This window comes from Cebus imitator, unplaced genomic scaffold (assembly GCF_001604975.1).
Source record: "Cebus imitator isolate Cc_AM_T3 unplaced genomic scaffold, Cebus_imitator-1.0 Scaffold79, whole genome shotgun sequence".
In the NCBI taxonomy this organism is placed as follows: Eukaryota; Metazoa; Chordata; class Mammalia; order Primates; family Cebidae; genus Cebus; species Cebus imitator.
The window spans coordinates 2195098-2206935 of record NW_016107394.1 but is presented as its reverse complement, the minus strand read 5'-3'; the positions used below and the strand labels follow the sequence as shown (position 1 = coordinate 2206935).

Sequence of the window (11838 nt, the reverse complement as noted above, 5' to 3'; positions counted from 1 at the left end):
ACCCCAGTGTGTGATGCTCCCCTCCCTGTGCCCATGTGTTCTCATTGTTCAACACCCGCCTATGAGTGAGAACATGTAGTGTTTGGTTTTCTGTTCTTGTGTCAGTTTGCTGAGAATGATGGTTTCCAGGTTCATCCATGTCCCTACAAAGGACACGAACTCATCGTTTTTGATGGCTGCATAATATTCCATGGTGTATATGTGCCATGTTTTCCCTGTCCAGTCTATCATCAATGGGCGTTTGGGTTGGTTCCAGGTCTTTGCTATTGTAAACTGTGCTGCAATGAACATTCTTGTGCATGTGTCCTTATAGTAGAACAATTTATAATCCTTTGGATATATACCCAGTAATGGGATATATATGGGTCAAATGGAATTTCTATTTCTAGGTCCTTGAGGAATCGCCACACTGTCTTCCACAATGGTTGAACTAATTTACATTCCCACCAACAGTGTAAAAGTGTTCCTATTTCTCCACATCCTCTCCAGCATCTGTTGTCTCCAGATTTTTTAATGATCGCCATTCTAACTGGCGTGAGATGGTATCTCAGTGTAGTTTTGATTTGCATTTCTCTAATGACCAGTGATGATGAACATTTTTTCATATGTTTATTGGCCTCATGTATGTCGTCTTTTGTAAAGTGTCTGTTCATATCCTGGTACCAAAACCCGGCAGAAACTCAGCAAGAAAAGAAAACTTAAGGCCAATATCCATGATGAACATAGATGCAAAAATATTCAATAAAATACTGGCAAACCAATTGCAACAGCACATCAAAAAGCTTATCCACCATGATCAAGTATGCTTCATCCTGGAAATGTAAGGCTGGTTCAACATATGCAAGTCTATAAACATAATTCACCACATAAACAGAAACAAAGACAAAAACCACATGATTATCTCAATTGATGCAGAGAAGGCCTTTGACAAAATTCAACAGCCCTTTATGCTAAAAACCCTCAATAAACTAGGTATTGATGGAACATATCTAAAAATAATAAAAGCTATTTACGACAAACCAACAGCCAATATCATATTGAATGGGCAAAAACTGGAAGCATTCCCTTTGAAATCTGGCACTAGACAAGGATGTCCTCTCTCACCACTCCAATATATTACTAGAAGTTCTAGCCAGAACAATCAGGCAAGAAAAAGAAATAAAGGGTATTCAAATAGGAAAGGAAGAAGTCAAATTGTCTCTATTTGCAGACGACATGATTGTATATCTAGAAGACCCCGTCGTCTCAGCCCAAAATCTCCTGAAACTGATAAGCAACTTCAGCAAAGTCTCAGGATATAAAATCAATGTGCAAAAATCACAAGCATTCCTATACACCAATAACACACTTAAAGAGAGCCAAATCAAGAATAAACTGCCATTCACAATTGCTACAAAGAGAATAAAATACCTAGGAATACAACTTACAAGGAACGTAAAGGACCTCTGCAAGGAGAACTACAAACCACTGCTCAACGAAATAAGAGAGGACACAAACAGATGGAGAAACATTCCATGTTCTTGGTTAGGAAGAATCAATATTATGAAAATGGCCATACTGCCCAAAGTAATTTACAGATTCAATGCTATCCCCATCAAGCTACCAATGACCTTCTTCACAGAACTGGAAAAAACCACCTTAAACTTCATATGGAACCGAAAGAGAGCCTGCATAGCCAAGTCAATTCTAAGCAAAAAGAACAAAGCGGGAGGCATCACACTACCGGACTTCAAACTATACTACAGTAATCAAAACAGCATGGTATTGGTACCAAAACAGAGATGTAGACCAATGGAACAGAACAGAGGCCTCAGAGGCAACACAACATATCTACAACCATCCGATCTTTGACAAACCTGACAAAAACAAGCAATAAGGAAAGGATTCCCTATTTAATAAATGGTGTTGGGAAAACTGGCTAGCCATGTGCAGAAAGCAGAAACTGGACCCCTTCCTGGCACCTTACACTAAAATTAACTCCAGATGGATTAAAGACTTAAACATAAGACCTAACACAATAAAACCCTAGAAGAAAATCTAAGCAGAGGCCGGGCACGGTGGCGCACGCCTGTAATCCTAGCACTTTGGGAGGCCGAGGTGGGTGGATCACCTGAGGTCAGAAGTTCAAGACCAGCCTGGCCATCACGGAGAAGCCCCATCTTTTAAAAAAAAAGAAAAGAAAAGAAAGAAAGAAAGAAAAAATCTAGGCAAAACCATTCAGGACATAGGCATAGACAAGGACTTCATGACCAAAACACCAAAAGCATTGGCAACAAAAGCCAAAATAGACAAATGGAACCTAATCAAACTCCACAGCTTCTGCACAGCAAAAGAAACAGTCATTAGAGTGAATCGGCAACCAACAGAATGGGAAAAAATTTTTGCAATCTACCCATCTGACAAAGGGCTGATATCCAGAATCTACAAAGAACTAAAACAGATTTACAAGAAAAAAACAAGCCCATTCAAAAGTGGACCTTGACATTTTAACAAGTGTGAGTTGGTTGTTATGTAGAATGTTCCTCATTTGCGTTTGTCTGATGTTTCATTGTGATTCAACTCAGATTATGCATTTCTGGCAAGAATACCCTGTGGGGTTTATTTTCAATAAATTCATCAGGTAGCCCTTTACTAAAACTTCTAGCAGATAGAAAATTTCTGTTTTGAGTCTCATCTTAAACAGACTGTGAACTCCCTGAAGGCAAGTCTTTCCTTATCTCCAAGTGGACGGTGCAGGCTTTGGAGTCAGACTGCAAGGGTTAGTGTTCTGTCTCTACACTTGCTGCCGGTAGAACCTTGCTTGAATTTACTTAATCTCTGTACAATAGGGATGATGATGCTATCAACTTCGTAGGGCTATGAGGATTAAAACAGCCAGTCCCACATTAGTGAAGGCTAAAATTAATGAGTTGAAGTTTGAGGAGTAACAGGATTATTTACACAGTGTCAAAGTATCTCCCCACAAGATACTTTTTAATTAAAAATGGAAAAATAATAGTGAAGAAACCTAGCAGCCGCCACCTTAACCTAGTGATGGAAGTTAACACAACCAGTTATGAGATAAAGCAACATCACATGCCTCTGATATGATGCACTGAGAAGAGCACAAACTCATTTTCTCACTTTAGCCACTCTTTGCCCCTCTTTTTTTTTTTTTTAAGACGGGGTTTCACCATGTTGGTCAGGCTGGTCTTGAACTCCAGACCTCAGGTGATCCGCCCACCTCTTTGCCCCTCTTAACCATCTCTCATCAGTCTTGTCTCTGATCCACCTAGCTATTTGCAGAGGAGTGACATGATCAGATTTACATGTTTAAAATATGGCTTTAGCAGCAAAAGGAGGATGGACTGGAAGAGAGGAGAATGGAATCTGGGATGCCGACCTAGTGATTGCCAAGTGTGAAGGGGCTGACACCTGCTTTGTATCATCCAGCCTTCTCCTACTGGGATGTGTACTTTGTGGACTAGTTTAAGAGACTTTCACATCCCTCGGGTGCCTCTCTCATCTTTCAGTCTTGTGTTCCCATCTGCTCTGCATCCCCTGGACTTCTTTGTTGGCATTCCTGGGCTTCTCTATTATCATTCCCATCCTCCAGGTTTTCTCCATCGTCATCCCTGCCCCCACTATCTCATCTGTTACCTCCTGTTCCCATTCTTGACCTCCCTTCCCAGGCCTCTATGTCATGCCGTTTCAGGGCATGGTAGAAGGCCCGACTATATGAGTCACCATCTGAATCAGGGATTCAGGAGTATGGGCCATACCTCAGTTTATCTATGAGCAGCAGATGGACTCTATAGGCCTGACCTCCCCTTGAGTGGTAAACTACAGCTTGGCCTTTCATCTCTTTGGGATCCATACCTACCTTCCCATTCTTGCCCAGGGTCTTGTTCTGCCTACCCACCACCCCTACGGTGAACACACTGCCAGGTTCACTGTCAGACCTCTCCCCTGAGGGATGCCCAACAGTTGGGATGCCTGCCATATCCCTTCTGTAACCTTCCCCTGCAGAGCCACTCAGCCCAGCCACCCACCTCTGAGCAGAGCGAGGCAAGCTAGGCTTCGCCTCGGCCTCCCAGCCCTTTCCTGTAAATGCACTCACAGCCAGGAGGGGTGCCATATTAAATCAAGACTGATGGAAACCAGTGACTGCGATTATCCAGCCAAGATGCAGCATGGGAAGCTGGTTGCTGCCGGCTCCAGGTGAGGGCTTCTGAAGCTAATTGTGTGTGGCTTTTATTAAGAAGATGCTCACTCCCCCACTCCTGCTTTCCTGGGCGGCTCTTTTACAATGCCTCTCTCAGCTCAGGCCCTCTGCTTCTGCAGGCTGAATTCCTGCCTTAGCTTCTCCTCTAGTGGATCCCTATCCAAGCAGAGCCTTGAACTCGGTCTTAGAGCCTTACTCCCCATCTCCTCAAAGAGACAGGAACAATAGTATTTATAGAGCCCTTACCAAGCTCCTTCTCCCATCCTTCTATCTCTTCTCCTCCAAATAGAATATATACATATCAAGTATTTTCCTTCTCTAGTTTACTCCACTGGCTAACCTTCACAAGGCTGGGCACATGGCTCATGTCTTTAAAAGTCATTCATTCATTTAATATGTTGTTTAGCACAAACTCTGTGCTAAACACTGTGAAAAGTGCATGAAGCATAATTTTCACAGCAGGCATCAATCCAGTGTCCTATACATTTTTATCAAGAAGTCTGATCCATTTTCCAAGGTTTTTCTGAATTGGCATAGACATTTGGGATTGCAGGCTGGGAAGAATCGGAATGTGCTGCGATTTAGGCCATAGTTTGAACCTTTCCCAAGATCATCCAGAAAGCTCCTGGAAAACTAACCAGTTCATGGTGTAACACCCTACCCCAACTGTCACATCCATAGAAGTCAAGGACTCTTTTTCTTTGCCTAGTAAATATTTCCTCTTTTTTTTTTTTTTGAAACAGAGTCTCCCTGTGTCACCCAGGCTGGAATGCAGTGGCATAATTCCGGCTCACTGCAACCTCCGCCTCCTGGGTTCAAGTAGTTCTGCCTCAGCCTCCCAAGTAGCTGGGATTACAAGTGCCCACCACCACACCAGGCTAATTTTTGTATTTCTAGTATAGACAGCGTTTCACAATGTTAGTCAGGGTGGTCCCAAACTCCTGACCTCAGTTGATCTGCCTGCCTCAGCCTCCCGAAGTGCTAGGATTACAGGTGTGAGCCACTGCACCCGGCCTTGCCCAGTAAAGAAACAGAAATAACAAACAACCTAAAACCATGACACCGAAGAAGAGTTACAGGAAGTAGAAGTGTTTCCCTAGAGAAGACTTAGGGAGGCCATAATGGTCATACCCGAATCAACAAAGTGGAAAGAAAAGTTATGTTAGACTTTGCCTGTGGCAGAGGGAAAAGATATGTTCTGTGAGGCCCCACAGACCAATGGATGGAAAGTACCCAGAGGTGGAATTCTCTCTCATGTAAGGGAGACTGACAGTAGAGATGAGCCACCTCAGGCAGTGGATGCACCTCCAGAGCCAGGCGAGCGTTGAGACTGTATACTGCAGACCTAGGGTTCCTAGAGAAGGAGCCCCGAGAGCCGCTTCTGGGCAGTGGTAGCAACCAAGTGGACTTGGCTCCTGGCTTCTGCTTGAGCCAGAGTAACTCTTCTTTATCTGTGGAATTCTACCCACAGGTAAATTAATTAAAGGATTCCAGTACCAAAAACAAAAAGGCACTGAATTAGACAATGTGTTATTAAAGTGCAGTGAAGGAGAAGGGGAGTAACGTCTGTCAAAGACTTAATAAGGGTTAGGTAGAAGGTAGCCATTTTGGTCACTGAGACTGCCTCTTACTTAATGCTATGTGCCAGAGACTCTGCTAAGAACTTATATATTAATGCATTATCTCATTTAATCCTCACTGGCATTCCACAAGGATCCTACAAGCCAGAACAATGAGTCCTACCCCGCATTCTAATGAGGAAAACTAAGATTCTAGGAGGCTAACTTCCCCAAAATTAGCTAGCCAGGGAGTAGATAAGGTTGAGGGTGAGCTCAGGTCTGTCTGGAGCAAAGCATGTTTTTCTACTCAATTTGCCTCACTATGAGCCAAAAGAAGAGCCAAACTTCAGATGGAGACAGCTGAAAAAATTAAAGATGCTGTGTATAAGGTGCTGAGTACAGTGCCTGGCATACAGCAGCCATTCCACAAATAGTAGTCACCTTTATTCAGTTAGCAACACAAATTGATGCCTGCTGTGAGCCAGGCCCCTTGCTAGGTGCTGGAACTATAGAGACAAATAAACCTGGTCTTGTAACCAATGACCTCATGGTGCAGGAAGGAGAGACAAACAGGAAGTTATTTAAGTGCACCAGAGGTCCCAGGGCCTCACGTAGGCACACAGCCTTACAACAGACCCCCTAGACAGTACCATGTTGGAGGATGGTGGGAAGAGAGAAGACCTTTGTGGTGGGGTAATAGTGTCAGCAAAGGCCCAGAAGCAGGCATATTCTGGGACTCATCACTGAAGGGAAGTGAGGAAACTGACTCAACAAACCCCTGCACACCAGCTTCCATCCTTTCAGGCTCCCTCCATGGCCTCCAGACTGCAAGCTGGCACTGTTCCAGCCAGTATGTGTGCATCTCACCATCAGAGCCTCCAGCCCAGTGGACCTAAGTGCTGAGCGGGGCTGGGTGGGCAGGGAGGAGGAAAAAGCAGATCTATGGCTGAAGTCAGCAGAGCCAAGTGATGTATGTGGCGCCTGAGGGAGCTACACAGTGACACTCTGGATTCCAACCGGCAAGTGTCACTCCACTGGGATTGGCACCGAATTATTGCTCCATATGAAACTCCAGGACTGATGGGAGCTTTCAGTTACAGACTGATAGCAACAGCCAAAATTGGATTGTTTGCTATTTTTTTTTTTTTAACTTCTGTCAAGGTCACTACTGTAACAGGAAAACACTGCCCAAACAGTAGGTATTTTTTATCCACTCTGCCCACAAGAGCAATCAGCAACCACAACTTTTGTGACAGGGCCTTACTTTGACAGCTCTCTTTCTAGAAAGATGTTAGTGTTACAGGCATGGGGAAAAGGAGCCTCCCGAAGACCTGGTCATTCCTTTCCGGTTCAAGATCTGCTTCCTTTCCCTCCAGCTCCTAATTTCCACAAATACTCTACCATCAGGCCCATGCCCTCGCCCCTCCCTGCCTATTTTCCAGACAGTCCCACAGGTCCCTCCTGGCCCAGTCCTCCTCCAGCTTCTCCAATACTCCTGTTCCCCAGAAAGCCCCCCAACAGTTGTTCCACACTTATGTGTCTCCTTCCTTTCTCTATTCCTATACTACCACCCCATCTAGCTGTTAATTCTCTCCTCTTTGTATCTGTCATTTTTGCAAACACTCACCAGATGCCCCACTGTGCCAGGACCCATGCTAGAAATAGCAGTGAGTCAAAGATAGGGCCTGTCCTTGGGGAGCCCATAATTGATTTAGAGGACGGACTTACAGACATTCGCCAAACTTGTTTTCAAGTACAATTTTGTGTTTTTTAGTGAAAGATACAGTCCTAGAGATAAACATTCATGTTTTGAACCCTTGAGGAAAATGGTCGTGAAGTGTTTGTGTGCAGGCCATGCCTACCACCTGACTTTGAGCTGCCTGAGGGCAAGCCCCAACCCTCCTCTTCTGTGTGGGGCGATCAAGCTCAGGCTTCTGCTGCCTTTTGTGAAGTGGATGAAGCCCAGGGCCAGACATGTCAGACCCTCATCATCAACTAGAACCTCCCAGGGGACAGGGCACAGTCCTCCTCCTTCCCCTGCCCCACCCTTTCATCGTGGCCATGCACAAGGCTGGGCACACAGCAGTTGCTGAATAATTATGTTTAATTGAAATGGAGGGTGTTCATAGCTCTCTTTTGGACAACAAAAAGTTTTTCAAGACGAAAGAGAAAGGAATTTATACTTAGTAAGCACTTACTCCATGCCAAGCATGATGCTAGGCCTATCATATTAATATTTAATCCCCAATTTGCTGATGCTGATGAGAAAACTGAGGTGAAATAACTTGCTGCAGGTGATAAGCACATCTTGTAAGTGACAAAGCTGGGATTGCACCCAGGTCTTCTGTCAGCCTCCAGAGCCAGGGTTAATCTGCTAGCAGTACTTATTCTACCAGCAGAGTGAGCCGAGACCCCTGAGTGGCAGACACCTGAGCAGAGAGTGCGAAGAGCTGGACCAGCCCCCAGTGACCATGAGCCATAGCTATGAAGGAGGACCCCCAGAAACCCAGACCTGTGTTTTTCCCTCTGAGTTGCAGGATAGAATGAAGCTATGGACCCAGCAGCCCTGAACCATCTGCCCTCTCTCCCCACAGTACCAAGAGAAACAGCGAAAGCGTGAGGCTGAGGAGCGGCGCCGCTTCCCCCTGGAGCAGCGACTGAAGGAGCACATCATTGGCCAGGAGAGCGCCATTGCCACAGTGGGTGCTGGTGAGTGTGTGGGACCCCAGAAAGGGCAGCGTGGTTCATGCTCTGCTGCAATGAGGTGTACATCCGGTTGACGCCAAACTGGATAGGTGCGGTAAATGATATTAAAAGTTAGCATTTGTTGAGTCCTATCTATATGCCAGACATTGTTATAAGCTCTCTGCATGTCATGTGTCATTTAATCCTTACAGCAATCCTCTGAGGTTGGTACCGCTAAATCATTTTGCAGATGAGAAAGCTGAGACAGAATAGCTAAATCACTTGCTCAAGGCTGCTTTCCTATGCATAGAACTTAAATCTGACCTTCACCTAGTCCGCTATCCTCAACCCCATTTTTCTTTCTTTTTTTTGGAGATGGAGTCTTATTCTTTTGCCCAGGCTGGAGTGTAGTGGCACCACCTTGGCTCACTGCAACCTCCACCTCCTGGGTTCAAGCAATTCTCTGCCTCAGCCTCCCGAGTAGCTGGGATTACAGGCACCCGCTACCACGCCCAGCTAATTTTTGTATTTTTAGTAGAGACAGTTTCACCATCTTGGCCAGACTGGTCTTGAACTCGTGATCCACCCATCTCAGCCTCCCAAAGTGCTGGGATTACAGGTGTGAGCCACTGCACCTGGCCTCAACCCATTTTACAAGTGGGAGAATTGAGACCCAGAGAGGGATGGGAGCTTGTCTGTCACTAGCAACGTAGCAGCTGAGCCAGAACTTATGTCCCCATCTGCCAACCTGGGACTCTGCTATCACTTCTGGATAGTTTGTCAGCAGCTGGCCCAATGTTACAGAAAATACCCTGAACAACTTTTGAGTCTTCTTCACCCTTGAAGCTCTTATTTCCATACTTTGACCCCTGGGAGCCAGGCTGCCCTCTGGTATAACCCCTAATGAAATGACCCTCCTGCTTGTGCAGACCCCACTAGCAGATAATTAAAACTAAGGTTCTGCTGAATACAGTGGCCTTATCTTTGTTCCCTGACTCTCAAGCGCCACTCCTTGGGCTTGATTTCAGATAGATAAGGCAAGGGAAGAGGAGCCATGGGCCAGGCCAAGACAAAGGTGCATCTGCCAACACAGTGGTTCTCAAAGCATGGTCTCTGGACCAGTGGCATCACTGTCTTCTGGGAACCTGTTAAAAATCAGATCTCAGGCTCATCCCACACCCATGGAATCAAACATTCTGGGGATCTGTATGTTAACAGGCCTTCCAGGTGATTCTGACACTCAGCTGAAGTTTAAAATACCACTGCCCCAGGAAGACTCTACCTGGTCATGTGGTATGCCTGGATTGTGGGGTTGGTGCTTTTAAACCTCCTTTGTAAGGAAGTTACTGCATCCACCTTGCTGAGAAGCCCTGCAGCTGGGAATCACAATGATAATGTTCAGAGCCATGCTCAGTCCTTGTGACCAGCTTCCAGAGATTTCTAAACCCAAGCATGAGGGAATAAGGCAGCCTGGTGGTTGCAGCTGCCAACCCAGCTGAAGCATGAAACACTCTCTGGGTCAGAACTTATGGTAGGCAAGCAGCACCCAGCACCTTGGGACCTCACGCTGAAGCAGGTCCAGGTGAGTGAGGTGGATCTAGAGGCTAGGCCAGGCCTCCCTGAGTTCTCTAAGCTAGTGTCACATGTATGCTAGGGACTGGCTGGATGGAGCTTGGCACCCCATGGGTACCATGAGGATGGGCAGCCAGAGAAGTGCCGCAGAATGAATTGATTTGATAAATGGCCATTTATTACCCTCACGAATTGGCTGAAACCAATTTCGGTCACATCAACCCCTGGTAAGTGCTGGGATATTGATTTGTGCAAAGTAATACAGTGAATTTATCAGTGTGATCCCCAGCTGCAGGGCCTCTAGCAAGGCTGGCGCAGTTACCACCTTACAAATGGAGGAGATAAAGCGTCAGCCCCACAGCCCAGGCCCTCATGGCCTCTCTGGTCTAGGGCCACTGGAGCCAAACCAGGACACCCTGCAAGCCAGAGCTTTGGCATTGAAAATGAGGCTCTCCTTCCAGAATCCAGAGTTGCTCTCGGTCACAAGGAAAGGCAGCTGCCTGCCCTGTTGGGCAGACCTCCTGGGAGCTCAGCACCTCTAAGCCCCACCATTCTCCTCAGAAAGGCAACCAGCTGTCTATTCAGGACATTCAGAACCAGACTCCTCCCCCTCCCCAGCCTGCCCATCTCCTGTGTTGTGATCTGTGTAGAGACCACCGTTCACTGGACTCCTAAATAGAAACTCAGATGATTCCTGGGCCCCTCCCATGTCCTGCCCCCTTGCAGCCCATGAAGGATCAAACACCTGGCCTTTCTGCTCTGTTCCTAATACTACTGCCCTAACTCAGGGTGTCAGTCTCCCATCTGAACCAGGCAGCCCCCTCACTGGTGTCCCTGCCTCCCTTCCTTCCCCTAGAATCAGTTCTCCTCACCAGCTGAGTGATCTTTGCAAAACACGTATGTAACAATGCCACTCCCCTGTTTAAAACCTTTGCCTGTTCCTTGCTGCCCTAACCTGGCATGCAGGCCCGCTGCTGCAGCTCCCTGCTTTGAGCTGCATGCACCAGCCACAGTGGCCTGCCTCTGCCTCCTGTACATACTGTGTTGATTTACCGCCTGCATTTGTCTGCCACCCTCTCTGCTTACAGTCTTTTCCTCTGGCCCTTCCCTACCCCACACCAACCTGTCACCCACACACTGGCTGGTTTTTATTTAGCCTAACTCAGCTCAGGAGCAATTGACTACAGGCTCCTTGAGGGGAGATAATGTGACTTGTTTTTATGCTTCCAATTCCTGGCACAGCACCCTGCTCAAAGTGGATTCTTAGTGCAGTTTGTCAAATTAAAGAATTTGGTCTGGTCCCTTGTCCATCTCCAGGGAATGGCCCCATAGCCCAGGCCCTCATGGGCTCTAGGATGTGCCCCAAGGTAAAAAAGAGAAGCTGCAGCACCTGCTCTCTAGTAGCTCACAGCATACAGGGAATGTAACTATAGAATGGCTCATAACAGCCATACTCCTTGACCTTTGACCCCAGGGGTGGGCAGGCCATTCCCCAGACCTGCTCTAAGAAGCCTCTCCTGGACAGCAGGTGAGCCTGCACATACCCTGCAGCTTTCTCGGAGCTCCCTCTGACCTGGTCCCAGTTGACACTCTGAAGTTACACACTCCCCTGGGGAAGCTCTGCCACCTCACATGTTCTGCTTTGCCAGAGTATGGCGAATATTCTATATTACAGAAGGATTGCGTATAGCCACCAGGGCTCACCACCAGATCTCATGCTTCACTTCCCTCTTTGACTAGTCCAAAAACGTGATCTTCTGAAGCTCTGGACCCTCCGTCCAGATCATCCCTGGGTTGTGGAGTTGTAGTGATTTTTTT

At 46.6% G+C, this 11838-nt stretch overlaps 1 protein-coding gene across 2 annotated transcripts in view; it reads left to right on the top strand.

Annotated features, from left to right (window-relative positions):
- The window catches only part of CLPB (caseinolytic mitochondrial matrix peptidase chaperone subunit B), a 148307-nt gene that overhangs the window by 113555 nt on the left and 22914 nt on the right, over positions 1 to 11838 (top strand). For both annotated transcript variants that reach the window (XM_017532932.2, XM_017532933.2), the window contains one exon: positions 8358 to 8472. In XM_017532932.2, coding sequence (XP_017388421.1) covers positions 8358 to 8472 — 115 coding nt within the window. The remainder of the gene's footprint in view (positions 1 to 8357; positions 8473 to 11838) is intronic.